At 45.0% G+C, this 21,091-nt stretch overlaps 2 protein-coding genes and 1 long non-coding RNA gene across 3 annotated transcripts in view; 1 reads left to right on the forward strand and 2 right to left on the reverse strand.

Moving 5' to 3' along the window:
* Positions 1-21,091, forward strand: part of PDLIM4 (PDZ and LIM domain 4) — a 445,004-nt gene that overhangs the window by 243,614 nt on the left and 180,299 nt on the right. The window lies entirely within an intron of this gene.
* LOC138727045 (uncharacterized) lies at positions 430-2,363 on the reverse strand. Its single transcript, XR_011338515.1, has 3 exons — positions 2,277-2,363; positions 1,157-1,217; positions 430-559 (listed from the first exon to the last, which is right to left on the reverse strand). It is a non-coding gene; the product is annotated as an uncharacterized lncRNA (long non-coding RNA).
* The window catches only part of ACSL6 (acyl-CoA synthetase long chain family member 6), a 48,132-nt gene continuing 35,059 nt past the window's right edge, over positions 8,019-21,091 (reverse strand). Inside the window, exons 11-21 of the mRNA XM_069869472.1 lie at positions 20,692-20,769; positions 18,507-18,641; positions 17,130-17,264; positions 15,341-15,436; positions 15,021-15,093; positions 14,031-14,119; positions 13,358-13,474; positions 12,972-13,115; positions 12,135-12,236; positions 11,429-11,500; positions 8,019-9,399 (exon numbers count right to left, since the gene is read on the reverse strand). Coding sequence (XP_069725573.1) covers positions 9,259-9,399; positions 11,429-11,500; positions 12,135-12,236; positions 12,972-13,115; positions 13,358-13,474; positions 14,031-14,119; positions 15,021-15,093; positions 15,341-15,436; positions 17,130-17,264; positions 18,507-18,641; positions 20,692-20,769 — 1,182 coding nt within the window. The 3' untranslated portion in view covers positions 8,019-9,258. The remainder of the gene's footprint in view (positions 9,400-11,428; positions 11,501-12,134; positions 12,237-12,971; positions 13,116-13,357; positions 13,475-14,030; positions 14,120-15,020; positions 15,094-15,340; positions 15,437-17,129; positions 17,265-18,506; positions 18,642-20,691; positions 20,770-21,091) is intronic.

Genomic DNA, 21,091 nt, shown 5'->3' on the forward strand with positions numbered 1-21,091 from the left:
ACTTTGGAATATACAAGCACGAGCTGCTTATACTGAAATCCATGAAATTATTATTACATTTGTAATCAAACTGAAAGCTAGCACACAAGCAAGACAAGCACAATGAAAGAATTGTCTTGGCTCAAACAGCTGCAGAAAAGCTTGGAAGGAATTTGACTCAACGCAGATTTGTAGGGAATCCCCAAGAAACAGCTTGGGACAATGTTTATTTTATAGTCTGATGCAAATTCCACCAGGATCCGATCCACACTGGACTGGGGATCAGATATACAGGCCCCTTGTTACATACAGGTGGGCTTATAGCAAAGGTCTGACCTTGTGAGTCACACTAAGAGAGGCCACTGGCCTTTCTGTTGTAGAAAATCACATCCCCCCCCGTTTTCTACATCAAGCAAAACTCAAAAACCAGAAGTATCACCTTGATCATCATCATCTCTGAATGTTTCAGGGGACAGGCAACTACTTGGACTGTCAATGACACCTGTGCTATGATCTATAATTGAATCTAAACACTGCAGAACATAGGTTGAAACACCCGTCGGGAGAGTCACATCAGAACCTAGAGGAAGAGACAAAAAAAGGTGGCTACCAAACAAAGAGCATCATCTGGCTTCAGCCAAAGAAACAAACAAACCAAAGGCATCACAAAGCCTAGTTTACACTGCCATAAGCTAGTAAGCTAGCAGAAGAGACCTACCCCGCCCAAGGCTCACTAGAACCACCTGAAGAATTTAGCCTCCTGATAGTTAATGCTCAGACACTTTTGTTTTCAGAAGGACAAAGGGCTAAGGCATAAGCTTTTAAAAATGCAGCTTTGAGTAAAGGAAAGAACTCATGTCAACGTCTAGTTCTGTCAATGATAAAACTAAGTCCACATGGTTTTTAACAGCCCAGGCTCCAGATTCCCTTGTAGATCTCCTGTCCCACCTGTGCTGCCTACAGCCAATTCACCAGAACCCTGCCAGGTGCTGGACTAAGAGGCAGAAGTCCAGCCAAACCTTCCACTTTCTAACATCATGCAGCCAGAAGCAGTACAAGCACAGCACACCAGTACGTTTAGAGAAATAAAATTGAAATTATATCATTAATTCTCCATTTAGTTTTAGGCAGATATAAAAACATAATTAATAACATAAAGCATCGCCATTATACTCACTTGAAGTCGCTTCAGTGTCTTGTAATCTGTCCTGGATTTCAGAGAAGTTTATTACAGATTCCTAAAATTAAATGACCCATAGAAACATCCTGAGAAATCCGGATGCAGATAAAGAAATGCAATTAAATGTATTTCTATGTTAGCAAATGCTCAAATGCATAGTCTGGTACTTTGCTGCTTAACCTTGCTATTTACAGTGTCATTTGGATCCGGGTTTTTTCAGGCACCGTTAACAAGTCTGTTTAGTGTTTGACAGGCATGATTGGACTCAATGATCCGGTGGGTCTTCTCCAACCTGGTGATTCTATGATTCCATATAGTTCTCATTCCTGAGGAACACCCAATCATTTGATCCTACAGCCTCTGATGGAGGAGACTCACAGTGAAAGCACTGACACAGCTGAAGTTCTGCCTAGGACAACAGTGGAGCAATGAATTTCCCTGCCTTTAGATTTGTTTTGCTTAGAGGCCAAATTCACATTGCTCCCTATCAGAATACCAGGCTACTTCTATAAATCCAAACAACCATGTTGCATACTGGGTATATTCTGGGAAATGAAGCACTTGCAGGAGACGTAAATAATGGATGCACTCTAGATGAGTTTTAAAGAAAACTTCTTTTACACCAACGTCACATCAGCCCTTGGCAGTAACAGATTTCAGCCCAAACACACCTGGAAATCTATTTTCTTGCCCCTGCAGCATTAACTGCCCTGTAACACTTCAGCTCATCTGTCTCAGAACACTCTGCTCAGCTGTGCTACCAGGAGGAAGAACACAACAGGGATTTGCCAAAGGTCTCGGTCTGCCCTAGAAGCAAGCACTCTTCTGGAATCACACTCTTAATAACCATCTTCCACACAAGAGAACTGCTATGCCCTTTCCTCATTAAGGATAATTAGTATTCATGTTTTCCCATGCTACCAATAGCTCCAACAGCTTTTATTCTGGCCAAAGACATGGGAAAATGTCACCAAAACACAGGACCGAGCTCAGCCTGAGAAACATGCACACACACAACTCGCAGGAAATTCTGCTGCATTAGAGAGAGAATTTCACGCATCACATTTTACTTATCCCTCAAATTACTAGTAGGTGAAGAGCAAGGCAGCATTCTCACCTGCTGCAGTTCGCTGCTCCCTTCTATTTTCTCTTCCTTTATTTCCAAGTCCAGTGCTTCCGGAACCTTCCCTTGGTGGCTGCAGCTGAAGAACAGAGCTGAACTCGTACCGAGAGCCGCCCTGCTCCAGAGGGAGGTGACAAAAACTACAAAATGGTGTGAGGTGCCAACACATACAGACACTGGCCTACTGAGAACTCAGGCCGCAGAGCTCCGAGAGACTCTCAGCAGGCAGAACAATAGAAACGATTTTGCTACCGTTAGTGAGGGTGTATTTGAGAGAGTTCTCACAGACCTTTCCGGGGATGAAGGGTTTGCTTTGGCAACAAGACCTTCTTCAATTTTGGGTAGGGTTTTCCCACTGGACTTGCCCTGTAGGCCTAGGGAAGGGCAAGTATTTAGTTCAATAACTCACTTTTAATATTAGACCTTGAGCCCATCCCTTCCCCACAGCGCTGCCAGTCCCACACCGAACCACATCCCTCAGCAACACATCCTCATGGCCGTGAATCCCACAGGGATGAGAGCTCCCCCTCCACCCACTCCCAGCACCCCACAGCCCGTTCCCACAGGGACTCTTCCCAATATCCAGCTGGACCCTGTCCCGGCCTGAGCCGTCCTGCCTCACCCACCACCCAGCGCCTGCGCCCAGCAGTGCCAGCCCCTGCTCCAGAAGGGGGGAAGAGGGGAAGGAGGGAAGCGGGAGCGAAAAGAGGGGAAGGAGGGAAGCGGGAGCGAAAAGAGGGGAAGGAGGGAAGCGGGAGCGAAAAGAGGGGAAGGAGGGAAGCGGGGGCGAAAAGAGGGGAAGGAGGGAAGCGGGGGCGAAAAGAGGGGAAGGAGGGAAGCGGGGGCGAAAAGAGGGGAAGGAGGGAAGCGGGGGCGAAAAGAGGGGAAGGAGGGAAGCGGGGGCGAAAAGAGGGGAAGGAGGAGAGGTGAGAAGGAAGATGACAGATTAAAAAAAGGGGGGGAAGGCAAGGAAGACGACGGATTAAAAAAAGGGGGAAAAAGGCAACGGAGACGACAGATAAAAAAAAGGGGGAAAAGGCAAGGAAGCCGACGGGTAAAAAAGGGGGACAAGGCAAGGAAGCCGACGGACAAGGCAAGGGGGACAAGGCAAGGGGGACAAGGCAAGGGGGAAAAATGAGGAAAAAAGAGGGGCGAGGCGGCAGGGGCAGGAGGCGAGAGCAGCCCGGACCGAAGCGCAGCCGCCGCCGCGGGACCCGGGGCCGCGGGGTGTGGGGCCGCCCCCCGCCCCGCCCGCGCGCTGGCGCCATCTCGCTCCCGCGCCCCGCGCGCCCCCCGCCCTTAGCCCGGCCCGCGCGTCACGTGGCGGGTCACGTGCGGGCGGCCTCGGCGCCACGTGCGGGCGGTTCCCGCTCCCCGCCGGCCGGGGCCGCCCCGCCCGCAGCCCCGAGGGCGCCCTTGGCGGCGTCCGAGCTGCTCCTGCCCCGGGCGGCTGGGGCCGCTCCCTCTCGGCCCGTCACCTGGGAGCACAGCCCGGCGCCCGCCTCCCCACGACCTCCTTTCAGGAGCTGCAGAGCCATGAGGTCTCCCCTCAGCCTCCTCCAGGCTAAACACCCCCCGGTCCGTCAGCCGCTCCCACAGCCCCTGTTCTCCAGACCCTTCCCAGCTCCGTGCCCTTCTCCAGAAACACTCCAGCTCCTCGATGTCTTTCATGGAGTAAGGGGTCCAAAACTGACCCCAGGATTCGAGGTGTGACCCCAAGCACAGAATCCACAGGAACGATCCCATCCCTGCCCCCGCTGGCCCCACCGTGGCTGATCCAGGCCTGGGTGCTGCTGGATCTTCTCGGCCACCTTTCCAGCCGCTCTGCCCCAAGCCTGGAGCTGCTCAGGGTTGTTGTGACCCAAGGGACCAGAGAAGAGCGAGGAAGCTGGTGAAGGGGCTGGAGAACAAGTCTGAGGAGGAGCAGCTGAGAGAGCTGGGGGTGTTCAGCCTGGAGAAGAGGAGGCTGAGGGGAGACCTCATTGCTCTCTCCAACTCCCTGAAAGGAGGTTGTGGAGAGGAGGGAGCTGGGCTCTTCTCCCAAGGGACAGGGGACAGGATGAGAGGGAATGGCCTCAAGCTCCGCCAGGGGAGGGTCAGGCTGGACATCAGGAAAAAAAATTCACAGAAAGGGTCATTGGTCCCTGTCTGAGGCTGCCCAGGGAGGGGGGTTAGTCACCTTCCCTGGAGGGGTTCAGGGGATGGGTGGATGAGGTGCTGAGGGACACAGGTTAGTGATTGATGGGAATGGTTGGACTGGATGATCCAGTGGGTCCTTTCCAGCCTAGTGATTCTGTGATTCTATGAAGGGCAGGACCCAGCACTGAGTCTACATACCTGGCCCGAGGAGTTCCACGCTACAGATGTCTCTCTGGGCCTCTGTAAATCCTCTGACACAATCCTCCCCACCATTGTTCTCTCTAAATGGGAGAGAGATGGATTTGAAGGTGGGCTGCTTGGTGGATGCTTCATTAACACGGAAAATTGAGAGAATCCTGGATTTCCAAGTGAATGGAGAGATGCAAATGCATGCAAAAACTGGCCGAGAGACTGAATGCTTTAAACTTTATTGTTTTAGACACATAGTCTGAAAAAATACTATGCATTCCCAGTCGTCAATTCATATTAAACAAGCACATACATTTGGTTATATTATTATTGATTTAAATAAAAAATGAAACCATTACAGAGAGACTGCTCTATCTTCAGAGAACTTTGCAACCATTTTTCCATAGCAGATTGCTAAAACCAATCTCAGGTTCCAAAATTCCTTTGGTTGTTACTTTAGTTTGCGCATATATTTCTTCACACCACATTTAGTTTAGGCACGTGTTTCGGAACGACTCCATACTGATGGTGAGGACAGAGCGCTGGAGTAACAACAGTCTATAAAAAAACCCTGTTATTGTATGTCAGTCCAGAAGAAAATCTTAGAAGCAGTTTTGCAAAATGTGACAGTTTAATCCTTTACAAAAAGTTTCCATCGATGACTTCTTGAGGTACATGCTAAGATACTGAACAATTTTTAATTACAGTTAAGATTTTTTTTTTTACACAAATGTATGTGTTCTGTTTTAACCCCTTTGCTTTCAGTTGAAAATAAAATAGGCAGCACTTACAAAAATGCCTCATCTGTCTGCTGCTTGGACTTTGCTAAAATACCAAACAAAAATCTGAAATGAAGTGAAGGGCTTAAAGGGACTCTGGATGCCTCAGAAAACATTTTATTTTGGAGCAATTCCAGGGAGCTAACACTTTTTCCCTCCCAGACTACAAGCATCCAGATTTCTTCTCCGAGAAGCACAAATCAGCTTCGTTATTTAGCAGGAGGCTGGTGCAGAAACACCGAATGTGCAAAGTACTGAAGAAAGTTCATTCCAAGAAGAAACAAAGATCTAATTCGTATCTCTCTATTTTTCTTTCCCCTACAGACAAACTCAAAGAAGGCTAAAGATACAAAAAGTACACAGATAGAATTGCTTCTAAATAAAATGCTTTTCCAACTTTTCTATAAGTCATCAAGAGGCCTTTAAGTCATCAGTTACCATGCAAAAATAGTCTGTTCTTTCCCTGTTTACATTCACCATGTAGCAGTTTATTTACATACAGATCACCAGTTTGTGCTTTTAACACATAGAAAATAAAAATAATCTATAGTTAATTTGTTTCATTCCAGATGTTTAAGTCAGATTTTACACGAATTTCGTATTCATAGCAAAAAAGACCCTGGACTTTACTGATGCCAATAGATACTTCCCAACTGTGATGACAGATTGCAGAACAGCTCTCTCTCAGCTGACGTGCAGCAACTATTTTAACCTGCAAATGCACTTCCAGGACAGAATAATGCTGTTTCCTGCCATTGCAAGGTTCAGACGATCAGGTGTGGTTTCCACTCACACTCACGTTTTTGCCTGTTCCTGTGGCAGAATGGCCTTTCGTCTGTGCAATACAGAGAGAACACACAAAATACATCACTGAGCACTACTCTCTTCCTGGAAAAATGTGTTTTATTCTGGTTTTTATACACGCGCACTGGAGAGCCAGCCAGGGGTTTCACAGATTAGCACCAGGAATACCCCGCGGAGTTTAAGGTGTCCAGGGATGCAGTCCCACCGCTCACCCACGGCCTCACACGCCTTTGGGGAGAAACTTAATCTTGCAATTAGTTATCTTGAGGAAAAATCACCTGGTTATCAGACAGCCCTGGGGATCACAAGTATTTCAGATTAAGAAAGCTCAACACAAAATAAATAATCCTGGAATCTGAAGAGAAGTGGGTTTGCGCGTCGCGCATGCATTACACATTCTGAGTTTTAATCTCTCACATCATTCTGATTGTGGCAAGAGAGAGTAACCTGCAGAGGAAAATCTGATTACACAAGTATGTATTAAAGAGAGCTTTGAGTTTATTTATCCAGCTTTTCACATGTTCTGAAAAGTGTTCACACTTCTGGTGTGACAACGCAATCTCTCCTAAATTTTGCATCGCCCTCGTGTGGCCAAGTCTGTTTTTTCTTATTCTTTTGGTGTTCATATCTTTGGCTCTAGTGCACCACACATTTTGCATCAAATACCAAAAGAATAGTACGGGTAGATTATTCAGCATTCTATATGTAAAAAGAACAGCCATCTAAGCTGTAAATAAACTCATGCTTGAATCTTCTATACTTATACAAAGTCAGAGTTTAGTTGTGTAGAGAAGCCTGATGAACTGAAATCATCACAGCAGATAAGTAAATTAAATCCATGTGGTAGGAAAAGGTCAGTGGAAAATAGTTTTTCTGTACTTATTTAGATGACTAGGGTTTTTTTATTATTTCATAAGTATGTCGCATCAAAACAGACAGGAAATTGTAGGGAATCTAATTCTTCATCGCTTTGAAGCCTGCGTATGTAGTGACTGTCTTTTGGCTGATACAAAAGGAGATGAACTAGACTCCGCAGAGACGAAAATCCTTTCTGAATTGACCTAAAGAGCCAGATTTTAGACAGTAATTCCTACTCTCTGCAGATGTGGCAGAAGCAAGTTCCCCAGGGATACTGTTGCTGTGTACGCTGGTGAAAAATGAATGTACAATACCATCAGATCTCAGTAGCAGTATTTTATATTTGCTTTGGACCGATACGAGTCATTGCACTGGAATTAAATGAGGAATCAGGCGCAAAAAATGATTCAGCAACTCCTCCCACATTTGACAAATCCAATCGCTATGTAATTTTTATGAGTGATTATGTTAGCTGATACGGTTTCCTTTGTATCATTTTGTTCTGAACTTACTACAATAAATCAGTCTTTGTGTAACACTAACTCATTAATTCCATTTATTTCATTTTGAAGCATGCAATGGAATTTCAGAGGGAAAATAAGAGATTGCTTGGATTAAAAATTTGAACTTTTAGCTTCAAAAGTCTACAGTAGAATCCAGTTGAAGAGAGAAAGTACATGTGCTTTCACTGTCCTAGCAAAGAAGATCTAGCAGGCACAGCTCCATGCTAGTATGCACTTGTGCAACAAACAGCAGCTATTAAAATACACACATATATTTAGGACCCTGTTTAGCAGAAGGAAGCCACCAACAGTCCAAGTATTCAGGCCACTTGACGTTACAGTTTTCACATTGTTTTCTATCAGAAGAGAACTCCAGAGTGGGTCCCTGTTCCACACAGGACTTCCCAACCCCTTTCCAATGGCTGCAGCTGGCTGGGAAATCCCAGCTTCCATCCAGACTCTTTATTCCTGAGGCTTCCAGGCGCAGGAACATAAGAGATGCTTTGTTAGCAGGCCTATCTGCAGCCACATCCAACATTTTACCGCACCACGACACGTTACAACAGCGCTGGTGAACGCAGCCTTTCTCCCATTGCCACGGGCCTTTCGGAGCAGCACTTCTTCTTCCTCCCTGCCGAGCGTGGGATGTCCTCTCTTGCTGCACCTCGAGCCAGCTTTTCTCCCAAACCAATTGGTTTTGCTGAGCCCCATTCAGGATCGCAGCTTGCACCTTGTGCTCCATCGCTCGAGCACTGTTTGGGAAAGGGAGTTAGTCCAGCTGGACTATGCGGTGTTAGCAGCATGGAAAGTCACCAGTTAGGAATCGGGAGCCTCCGGGTTAACGGGAACTCCCTCGGAAAGCTGCCACAGACCCAGCGATGCTTTTGCAACCTTCTCTGTTTGAGCAGTTCCGATGTCCACGAGCGTAACTGTGCTGGAGGAGGCCCTAACGCCAAATCCGCATGCTGTGTACTGAGCTCAGATGAAACAGAAATAGAGGGAATTTCTAGCCTATTTCCTAACCTGTTCTTGTAATTCCAAGGTCATATTAATCCATTAGATGTAATACACTAACAGGTCTATTAAATAGACAAAGAGCGGGAGATGCATTTCTATTTCTATTCTGGTTGTTAGTGAGGTCATTAATGATTAAAATCAAACCAATGCAATTTATGTCCTGGAAAATATAAAAACTAGCGCTCAATATAGAAACAAATATCCATCTCGAAGTTCCAGATCAGGGAAAATAGACTTTCACCATCAATCACTGGTTGTTTGAGGTAGACCACATTATTGAATTACCCACAATTTTAGTGTCTAATGTATTAGGTTACATACAATCGAATATCAACAGATATACCTGAAATCATCCCTATTTTAATTAGAAATGTTTGTAGTCATTAATAAGGTAAGTTTCCATAATTGACTTGGTCATGGACTGAAATTTCTGTATATTTTGTGGAAATTTAGCATAATTCTTAGTAGTACTCTACTGTACATAAAAAGTAAAAAATAATTTGTATCACGCCTGATGGAAAAAGAAGGAAAATTATGGTTAGTGGTGAAATCCTAGAACAATGCAAGGCTCAAATGTAAGATTCAGATGCTTATCCATTTCAGCTGTGTCGTTCTGGCTCTGTACTTTTGAGTATTATTCTAATATTGCTACGAAGTCTTATTGTTCAGAAGATTCTTCCCATGTTTTCAGATGGAGATGCTTGAATATAGCTCTTCTATTTGTTTTTTGAAGTAATCTCTCAGTTCTGGTCTCTTAGCCTTTAGCGTCGGTGTCAACAAACCATTTTGTACTGAGAACATGTCAGAGTGAATGTAGATGGCTTTGACCTAAAAGAAAAGAGGGATATATTTATAGCAAAACCTACAGGCATCACACTCAATAAGCGTAACGTCTTCTGCCAGCCTTGCTGCCGTTACCTCTGGCTGGTTTTCGCCAGGTCCCCAGGGTTTTCCTCACCTGCCCAAGTTTTCCAAGGTGACACACAGTCCCTCCACCCCTGTCACTGCTCCCAGCTCTCCTGCTTGTTCTCCCGTGCCAGCCAGGACAGAAGGGAGCGCTCCGAGAGAACGAGCACATAAACCTCTTTCCGCAGGAGATCAAGGCCAAAGCCCAGCGAGGCAGCGCGCGAGGGACAGCATCACCATATGTGATACAGTAACTGCACGGCTCCACAGGGTGGAAAGAATAGAAGAGAGAGGCGGAGAGGGAGGGCAGGCAGGCTAGGAAACATCATCTTAACCCCACTGCAAAAGAAAGTCAGCACGCTAATTTGGTCTTGCAACATTTTTGTTAAGCTTTGCAGGTACACGATGATCATCGTTAAAGCAGAACAATTGATGGTGTTCTACCAGCTAATTAAAATGATTTAAAACCATCCAGCCCCGGCTCACAGGATTTTACAAGGCTGCCCTTGTTAGTGGCGCTGTCTGAGCACGGCGGGGAGCCTGGCAGTGCAGATGGGAGCGAGCTTTCCCTGCCAGTGCGTTTGTGGGAGTGCTGGTGGGGGAGAAAGCTGAAACCGCTGCGTGACTGGGCATAGTCCACTGGTTTAAGACAAAACTCCCCAGCCATCTGCTGCTTTCATCATTCCCCAAACTCCTGGTTTGCATTTTGTTAGACTGCAAGCTGAAGGAGCATAGACCAAGAACCAATTTTTTAATTCCTGTTAAACACGCGTTTCACTTCTCCTCTGTGAGCATTGCGGTCCTGTGCCTTTCCCCAGCATGTCCTTCACAAAATCAGTGTTTGTGCCATTAAAGCTTCCCTCGCCGCTGCCCTCAGAGCCTGCACCCTGGAGGCTGTTGGTTACAGAAGCCAGAGTTGTCACTTCCAAGGCAGAGGTCCAAGCTCAAGCCCCTGGTGCTGCAGACAAGGACGAGGATGATAAAGAGAGGCTCTTGCATATAAAGGGGGTCTCATCCACAGGAGCATTAGCCGGAACAGCTGGCTCAAAGTTCAGTGTTAAGATTACGTATTGCAACAGAAATGTTAATTTTTAAGGCCTTTACTTTTGTAATGATAAATGTTTATTATGTGCATTGCAAATTGTGCTTTACATCTAATTTCATTTTCAAATTAACTACTTTTTACTATCAATTTCTTTGCATATGTAGCTGAGAAACAAAGTGTAACAAGTTCATGTTTGACGGTGCTTCTGCTGCACTCAGATATAGTGAATTACTCATAGGAATTACCACCCAGAAACAGTCTAAACAAAAGCATAAAGGCCCTTGCTAATTATATGTGATGATGATGATGATTATTTTAACATAATTAAGTATTTAGGCATTTTAAAATGTGGTGGATTTTTTTTACTGTGTTTTAATGCTACGTGATCCATGGTTGATTTCAGGTCTCTCCTTTTAAAACGTTTATAGCTCTGTTCCAGAAATATTTACACAAGAACCAGAAAAGAATGGGTACAAGGGCTGAAAATAAATAAACCAGCAGTATTTCCCCAGTCACTTGTAAGTATGGTAATTAGTGACCCACTTTCTTAACAATGCTTTCAGTGGCGGAAGAACCAGAGTCCTATGGATATTTATCCTGACCCCTGACTCTCAGACTGAAGATTATCCATGTTCCTGCATTCGATTTTTACATCTGCACCCGAAGCTTTCACTAAATTTGTTACAACTTTCAAGCCTGAGTGGAAGGCAGAACCACAGCACAGATATTTTTGAAAGGAACAAATACAACGTGCCAGCAATAAAGTGCTCTCTCTCTCAGGAAACACTGTGCAGCTGCAACAAGGATCGACAGGAACATCGCAAAAGCTGACAGACCTCCATTCCACACAAATGGACAAATTGCCTGTATGACCATGTGAATAATGTATTAATTGCTCGATTTTACCTGCTCAAAGGAGTGAAGCCCACTCTCCTTACCCAGCCGTACCATGTCTTCCATTATCGCTTGCTGCAGTTCCTGGGACAAAACATATGAATTCCTCATGAAATCCGAGTCAGCCTTATGTGCAATGAACATCATTGTTCAATGAGAAAACATGTTTCTGAGTAAAGTCCTTATTGATAGTTAACACCTAATTAGCAAATATCTATTAAAACAATGCACAGACATTAAATCTAAGCGCAGTGATGTTAACCCTTTCCACAGTACGAAAAATAAGGCTGTACTTCCAAATGTGTGTGACACAGATGCTTAAATTAGCAATCCTTCACCCATTTCTCAGACTTGCATGCAGAATTATTTCCCACAGACAGCATCGGCGGCCTCAGTGCCCACTGATGGGATCCAACTCAGCTACCGGGTATTAGAGAAAATGCGTGAATACGGCTGGGTCTTTGTTTGAGACACCTAAACAAACACAACCTCTCCTCCTGCCCTGCTGCTGTTCTCTGCAAGACAGACCCTTGTTTCCCTCATGCAGAGTCTGCGCCATCAGTCAGCACACATCCAGATCAACAGATCAACCCTGCTTCATTTTCAGTGAGGAATTACAAATTCTTGTCACTGAGATCATTAATAATAGACACCCGCTCTAACTAGGCTGTGCTACAGTGAAAAAACTTCTGTACTGCAGAGAGACAGAAAGACAAACCTTGTTTTTACAGAGTTCTGCATATGTTCCATCAAACCCTCTTTTCTTGGCCCAGCCTGGCATAACTTCGGAATCGGGGACCACAATTCCCACCAGAAAGGCCTGAAGGTGAAGGAGAAGAGCAGCTGCAGGCAAAGCTGAACAACACTCAAGGTCCCCTCCACTGCAGTGAATGCATCAGTGGGGTGAATTTGCCACAAGTTTTTCACTTCTTGTGCAATTACATCAATGATTTGGTAACATGTGATATCGAAGTATATTTTGGTGTTTGTGCCTTTTCCTCAGATGAAATAGTTTTCTGCAACTATTCCTGCATTTGTCAACAAGTTTAACACCTTTAGTTGGGTTTGGGTTCTGCTCAGACGTAAACTAAATCATCCAAATTTCTCACAGACACAAGCCAGAGCAGAGCTCCTATCATGCAAGCTCTGATGCCAAGGGAAGCCTTGTGTTATTGCAATGGTTTCAGAAGTTGCACAAGTTTTACAAATATGTGAATGAACAGCACAGGATTGGTCAAAATGGGAAGGTGGTGGTGGAGCAGCAGTGGCTTTGCCTTCACCCAGCTTACCCCAGGTAACACAGCGAACGAAAGAATTAGAGACCCAAAGAGTGACACTGGAGCAAATGTAAAAGCTTGGACTTGGGCCACAACCTCTTCCAAGTTGCTTAGTGTCACGCCAGCAGCTCAGCTCCTGCGTGGGTCCAGCCAGCTCCACAGCCAGAGGGAGGCACCAGGGCAAAGCTATGACATGATCCTCCCCCTCATTCATGCCCACCTCTCTGTCTTCTGTTTACAAGGAACAAACTAATATTTCCTGAAAACTTAGTATTTACCTGCAGGCTGTCTCCATGGACATAGATCTGGGCGACAGGGTCGCTACGGATATAGATATTCTCTATCTTCTCTGGTGCAATATATTCTCCCTGAGCAAGTTTAAATATATGCTTTTTCCGATCAATAATTTTAAGTGTCCCATTCTGTTAGGAGACAGAAATGAGAATTCCCGGAGAAGTTACTTAAGCACAGAGACTCAGTAAGCAATCTGCTTTTAGCAGAGCTCTTTAAACTGCCAGAAAATGGCTATATTGAACTTATTCTGCAAGATATAAACACAAGCCTTTGTGAAGATAGATCTGCTTGGAAATTTAAGTTCAGTGCTTGAAAATTTACATGGGAAAAAACAGTTGATATAAGAACCAAGCATCTGACCAGTACGCACAGGTAACCACTTCCCAATGTCTCCAGTGTGAAGCCAGCCCTCCTGGTCCAGCGCTTCCGTTGTCTTCTCTTCATCCTTCAGATAACCTTTGAAAACATTTGGTCCTTTCACACATATCTGCAAAACAGTCAGAGTTGCTGATATATTATCTTGTTATTCTGCTGTAAATACTAACAAGCTAAGTAGCGATTCACTAAAATTGAAATATTTTAAAGGTTGACTTAATGAAACTAAAATATATTGCGTTATAAAATCACCCATGGATTTTTTTCAAACTAATGGACGTTTGAAGTAGGGAATGTAAATCTGATTTGTTTGGAGTTGTTCTGCATTCAGCTTGCGGTCAATAAAAGTTATTTTACTAAGTTTAATTTCTATGCAATTCAGAAATATCAGCAATGTATAAATCACAGTAATTCAGCTCTTCTCAGCTGAACTTATTAATTCAGTTTTAGCTGTAAGTAATCAGGCATGGCATTGGCTGGTAGTACTGCCCCCAGCCCCTTTTTAATTAATGCTTTGCTGCTCTGTTGCTGAATTAATTTTCCTCTCCCAATTGTAATGTGTAACACATCAGCAACTGTGTACCTTACAAAGGTAAAAATCTTCTATAACTACGTAACTAATACAGTGTTAACTAGAGAAAATTTGGTAGAAAAATATGATTTGCTACCTCTCCTTCTCCTTTGGAAGCAAAATAATTCAGCTCTTCCACATCCTTCAATCTGATTAAGTTACAGGGCAAGGGCGCTCCTACATGACCTGGAAATCAAAGTTATCGAGTCACTTGTCATCCCTCCTATAAACAATAATTAGCATTTTATTATTAGTTTCTTGCTCAGCTGTAAATACACTGGATGTTCTTGCAGGAGCTGGACATATTTCCTCATTTAAGGTTTTGAGCTATTAAGACTAAACATCCAAACCTCCTGCTGGATATATATATATATATAAAGTCAAATTTCAAACCACAAAATACAGACCCTGTTTCCCTCGCTCATAAGCGACTACACCCTTTTTTAAGCTTAACTCATTCTAAAAGCAGACAAAGCGCTGGCCTCTCGCTGGTTTAACCACCTCGGGACACCAGCTGCAGTGACATTACGCTGAACGCGTTTCCCCCCAAGTTCCCAAGTTTCTCCAAAGATGAAACGAGGGCAACGTCTGCTGCAGCCAACAAGCACTGCTCGAGCGTTACGGAGTGCACAACAGGCTGATTTTCCCTGAAAGAGCCACTGGGAAAAATGGACTGGAAAGCGAGGAGTCAAACTCTGTGTCACGGCACTTCGTGTGCTGCAGCTCTGGTGGGCTGAGTTCTCCTTTTGCAAAGGAGTCAGATGGAGGCGCGTTGATGATGAGGATGCAGCGTTGGTGCATGCGAGCGGCGCTTTGCCCACTGCTGGTCAGGGCACAGGGGTGCAGAGATGAGAGCACCACAAATCACAGTTCAAGGGACAATTCCCAATCTTCCCAGCAAACACAGCCAACATCTGATCCCCGTGTATTTATTCTGGACTGATGATACTTGCAAGAACATTGCATTTGCTGAAGATTATACACACAGTGGTGAAAGCTACACAACCCCCCTGCGATGCCAGTCCAGAACTTTCTAAAGAAATGAGCATTTCTTTGCTTTCTGGAAATGGTGGAGGAAAAACGTTACCTGAGGTCCAGTCACCTGGGGTCGTAAAGGTGCATCCAGCTGTGCATTCTGTTTGGCCATAACCTTCATAAACCTGACAAAGAAAGCCACAGGACGGGTGATTTCACTGTTACAGAAGGAAACTCCTTTGGCTGCAGAAGCAGAACTCTGGGGACACCAGGGAGCTGCATCTGCCTCACACCCTGCGGCTTCTGTTGGACCAAGCCTGGTAAAGCTGTCCTAAACGCACTTCTGAGATCCAAAGCCACCTCCGTTCTTAAATGTAGTGCGTTTCATAGCCAGCAGTAAATTAACACCTCCAAACAGCCACGCAAGCCCACCTGACATCCAAGTGCTGCACGGAGGAAGCCCAGGACAGTCGGAGACGCAGGGGCAGCGCCTGTTACGATCATGCGAACACACCCACCCAGACTCGCCTGTTTGACAGCACGAGAAAAGAAAAGAAAGCAGCACAAATTACTACAGCATCCATGAGTATTGCTTACACAAAGTGGTCCCAGTTCTGCTCCCCCTAGAAGAGATGCAGCCATGCTATAGAAATGCACACGGGCACTGAATCTTTCCTTAGGAACTGAAAGCCAGCTAAAAATCTTAAAAACAATAACTGTGTTCCTCATATATAGCCAAAATGTCCAAGAAACAACATTTTCTCCATCAGAACCATTTGGGTTATGGGGTCAAGGGTCCTGGGCAAACTTGGCCTGGAAGTGGGACGGTGAAAACCAGACTCTCCCCTCTCCACTTTCCTTTGCTTGTTTGCACCTCATCATTTTTAATGAATTGGCTCCCAAGCCACATAAAACAGTGCTGTCCCTTTTTTGAAGCAGGTGACCTTCAAATATTTGTGGAGGGTATTACACCAATCCCTGTGTCACATTTTACTTCTATTCCCCCGGACTTCCTTTCCTTTTTCTTGCTCCAAAAGCAAAAAGAAAACCCAGCACAAAAGAAAACAACTCCTGATTGAGGCTGCCAGTCTCGCCAGACCCTGAATCAATATGCAGCCGGGCTTCCCCCTGTCTGCGCTCCCGTCAGCATCGCGTGAACTCTGCCGGCTTTGCACACTGAGGACAACTAATCCACAGATGAAAAGTACAGTCAGTTTTGTTAGTTAAAAATAAAGTGGCACATCTCCAGATACGACATCCAATTAAAAACATGAAGTAATCAGAGCCTCCTGGAGTGGTACGGCACCTGGAAACCCTGTTTTAAAGCCAATTTAATATTTTTTTATTTTCTGAGGTGATGTGTGGCACACAGCAGGGCATTCAGATTTCTTTCCCTTGTTGTTAAACCATGAGTTATCAGTTCATTTTTCTCTACACTCTCATTCTTGTTTTCCTAGGAAAACGAAGTTTTGAATATAACCAACTGCAACCTGACCCCAAGTCCAATTGTATCTATAGAACATTGGCAGAAAACTCTGGACCAATGACTCTTTGATCGTGCTCCTCTTTTCATGCCCACCTAAGTCTCATCCTCAGTGAGAGGAGTCAGGAGTGGGTTTGCTGCAATCCTTCCCCTGCCTGATGCTGGGGGTGAGTGAGGAGAAATCATTTCCTCATGGGGCAGAGCCCACAGTGGGTGCTCGGTCCCCGCAAGGCAGAGCATCCCAATACCAGAGGAGGTGCTGGGCAGGAGGCTACGACCCTGCTTCTGGGTAGCTTCACCTGGCAGAGAGCAAGTGCCTCTGCGCTGCACCATCTCCCTCCCTGGTGCCTGAGCAGGGCCAGGAAAAACAGGGACTGTTCTGCAAACAGGTGACTTCACGGTGCTGCTCAAGGACGTCTTGGGTCACCTTTTGTTCCCCACCCCCCTCTGGAAAACTATCCCTAATGGAAGTGCAATTTTGGCATCAAATGCATGGTGCTTAAAAATAAACACATAAATAAAACTAAATGCAGCAGAAGTTAACGCAAAAGTCAGTGGAACAACAAGCTGCTGTTCCATTTCCTTTTTCTATTCACTCAGTCTGCTACTTGCTAGTGAGCAGCAATCACCTGCAGTTCATCATCAAGCACATGGACTACATTGACTTTAAGGAAGACCAGTCATTGCTAGAAGAAATAACAGTTCTTTGGCTTTATACTCACTTCTTAAATTCCTTACCTGTATTTTATTAAAGAACAGTTTATCCCACAAGCTGTCATTTCTAATGATCCCGTTTCGAACTTCTGCTTTTTTCCGTTTAGCAGCAAATTCCAGAATCCAGCGCTTGAGGGACGTGTCTGCCTGGCTGAAGATCTACAGGTGGGCAGGGGGGCAGGCAGCGCGGCACCCGAGAGAGAGAAAACATCAACAGCTGCTCTTACAATTACAGCTACGCAGTCCTGCCGGTGCCAGGTAGGGTAGGTTACAACAGCAGTACAGGGAAATGAGACTATGCTATGGTTTTATCGGAGAAAAGGAGTGGTTTGCTTCGCTCCATTCCCTATTGTACAAGCTGTTCCTTTGGGGGAAAAAGGAGAGAGGATGATGGGGTAGGCTTTGACTAGATTTATACAACTGCTATTTCTATATGATTCAGTGAAATCATACCATCTGAAAAAATTATGAGTGAGCAACGTGATTGCATGGCAGCTAGAGCAGGTGTAAGCGCCGGCTGATATGGGGGGCACTGCATTTGCCTAAGCTTAATCAGACATCAGCATGAACTACATCTCTACAAATGAGAAACCCCTGGTGACCATCCCTCTAAAAAGGCACCAGAACACCTGATTCAACAGTCCTGACCTCGAGGAAAAGTTAAGTCAGTGCTTAAGCTCATCTTTAGAGGATAAGTCTTCTGAAGAGTGAATATTCCCAGCTGGTCAAACAGATTTAACACAATTACCAGACACATCTGTCTTAAATACCTTTTTCCAAGACCATCTCTCAGTTTTAAAGATTTCCAGATCCAAAAGCCAACCTCACATTTACACTGCCTAAATCCTTATAGTCTTTTTGCAGTTGCTGATTTTGAGCTGTCATTGCCACCAGAGAGATTCAAGTTTCCAAAGTGCTAGAAGGGCATAAAAAGTCCTAGAGCATCCAAGTTTGACTGGTGTTTCTGTGATGAGAAAATCCATTGTCACTGGAAATACCACTAGTAACCTCAGTGACGACAGGGTAAAGAGGTTAATGCAGACGGGTTTCAAAGGAACATCAACAGCCACATCTGCAATCTGTGTAAATCAACAGAATCCTGGAATGGTTTGGGTTACAAGAGACCTCAAAGCCCACCCAGTTCCACCCCCTGCCATGAGCAGGGTCACCTCTGACTGGACCCGGCTGCTCCAAGCCCCATCCAGCCCGGCCTTGAACCCCTCCAGGGATGGGGCAGCCCTTGGAGGAGCTGTATCAGTTACCCAGGGTAAGAATGTGTTTGCAGTAAGGCAGAAACGGTGTGACCTGCTCAGGAAATCACCACGACTAAGGGAATTCTTTCAAATAAACACTAAAGGGACAAAAAAATTATTATCACAAAAAGAACAAAATTAAACTCACTTTATCGTACATTCTGTTTAGCAGCCGAGGCACAACAGGGAAGATGGTTGGGCGCAACGCTTTCATATCGTCAGATAAGAGGCGAATATCTCCTTGAAAGAACCCGATTCGCCCTCCATGGCAATACACGACAGACTGTGGGAAGAAAAAAGGAACACATGGAACCTCTTTGCTTTCAATTCCCGTGACAGAGCATCCCTCCAAGCGCAGAAATGTCTTTCCTGAAATTCTAGTCTCAGTAAGGCAAAAATGGGGATTTTAGAGAGAGATAAAAATGCAACTGAAAATTTTGCAGTGAATAGAAATATACAGGTAGTTCTGGGCACTTTTCAGTACTGGCAATTCAGCATCCACCACGTTTGCCACTGTTTCTTATAGAACAAGGAACCAAATCTTTTAGAAGGGATTTCCCTTCGTCCCCTACACACGGGGATGGAGAAGTCTGAGTTACGGTCTGATTCTAGATCTGAACTTCTCCTTTAAAGCCCAGATCTACCATAACATCTCACAGCATAAGGATCTATTGTTGAAAAAGAAACGCATATTAAGAAACATTACAAAACATACTGATAGGCAGCTGATTTTTAGATGTTAATACTTTAGTTTTGTTTAAATACAACAGTATAGACTACGTTAGCAATACAGAGCCTGATCCTGTAGCCCAGAAATAGAAGCCCACTCATAAAATGTGCTCTGTATGGAAACTACGTATCTAGAGGTTTTGTACTTGGAAAGAAAAGAGGCCACTTTGATCAGATCAGAACGGAGCTGGATGTGTGGGATGGGCAGGACAGGCTGCCTGCAAGGAGTCCACTGGCAGCTAGTGCAGCAGCTCTGGTGGTCAGTAACCCCACAGAGGAGTAATCACTGCCTTGGTAAAACTCATAAAATCATAGAATGGTTTGGGTTGGAAAGCTCAAAGCTCATCCAGTCCCACCCCTGCCATGGGCAGGGACACCTCCCACTGGATCAGGGGCTCCAAGCCCCATCCAGCCTGGCCTTGAACCCCTCCAGGGAGGGAGATAAAACTAGTGTTTCATCGCTTGTGCTCCTGGAGGGTGTTTGGAGACAGCGTTGCTGTCCTGCTTGTAGAGCGCAAGCAGGAGTTCCCAGCCAAGTGCCCGTGATGCCGGGAGCTGAGCCCACTCGCCTTCCTGAGCTCTCCAAGGGGCAGGCAGCAAACATCAGCTCCCTTTGGTGCACTAAAAACTCCGTAAGAGACATCCAAGTCTTTATGTGCTACTCCTAAAAATCTGTAATACTAACCAGAGAGCTCTCGCAGCTCTGCCAACCAGATATTATCTCTCCATCAACTGAAACCACAGGAATTTTATACGTGTGATGTGGGTTTAACAAACATCACACTGCCAAATCTATGGTTTGCACTGCACATGAATTAAAAAAATGAAAATATAACCAGTGTACTCATTGGGAATTATAAATAACTACTAGAAAATTTAGCTTTAAAGAACGCCTCTGTGTAACTCTAACTGCCAGTTCCAGGAACTACTAATGCTGGCTGGGAAGCTGACACAGTATTTGCTGTTCAGAATGCTTTTGAAAATGATTTTTTTAGGCCTTTTGAATTTATATTAGAGATTTATTTCAGCAGGGAGGATAAACCTGAGCATCCCAAAGGAGGCCTGCCCCTTTCAATATGACAGTATCCTGTGAAATGAGGTTATTGCCAACGTTTCTAATTTTTTTCTCCTGTTAAATGACTTTTTAATAATTATCTTCTTGTTTGCTAGCAAAGCAGTGTGCCTGAACAGCGGTGGAGGACCAACCAACTTGCCTTACAAGCAAAGAAAGGCTGGGCTGTAACTGTCCAAGTCTTTCACGGACTTAAATTTCCAATTTGCAAGTTTTATAACAGAGCAGAACATATTATTTCATAGAATCGAAGAACCACAGAATGGTTTGGGTTGGAAGGAACCTCAAAGCCCATCCAGTTCCACCTCCCACTGGATCAGGGGCTCCAACCAAGCCCCATCCAAGCTGGAATTGCTCTGGACTCGTGGCCGTGTCAGCGAGACCAGAGGCCAGGCCCCAGTGTTACACACGTGGCACTTCTGGAGTACAAGCATTTTTAGTGCTACTAGATATCGCTGGTTATTTAGTATTTTATTCATTTTATTTTTTGTGGCGTGGAAAAAGATGATTTCCACTGACACCAGGACCTTACCTGTACCATTCTCTCAAACATGTGTGCTAAAGGCAAATAGGAAATGTGTACATCCTCACAAGTAGGAGACCACTGACTCTGGAAGAAAACACAAGGAGCCCCACGAGGCCTCGTCAGTTCAGGCAGGTTTCTTACCTGTATAACTCTTTCAAACATGTGAGCCAGAGGCAGGAAGGAGATGAGCACATCGTCCTGTCTCGGAAAGATCACTTTCTGCAGGTGAAGGGCATGGGAGACAGAAAGGAAAGAAACACTGACAGGAAGACAACAAGAAAGTCATAAAACAATAAAAAGAAAAATGGCACCAGAGGAGCAAAAGGGTAAAGATTATCAAGAGAGGAAGGGAGCAGCGTACAAAGTGAAGCGTTAAGCCACAGCATCAATGAAGCTCGGTTAGCAG

Source organism: Phaenicophaeus curvirostris, chromosome 15 (assembly GCF_032191515.1).
Source record: "Phaenicophaeus curvirostris isolate KB17595 chromosome 15, BPBGC_Pcur_1.0, whole genome shotgun sequence".
Lineage (NCBI taxonomy): Eukaryota > Metazoa > Chordata > Aves > Cuculiformes > Cuculidae > Phaenicophaeus > Phaenicophaeus curvirostris.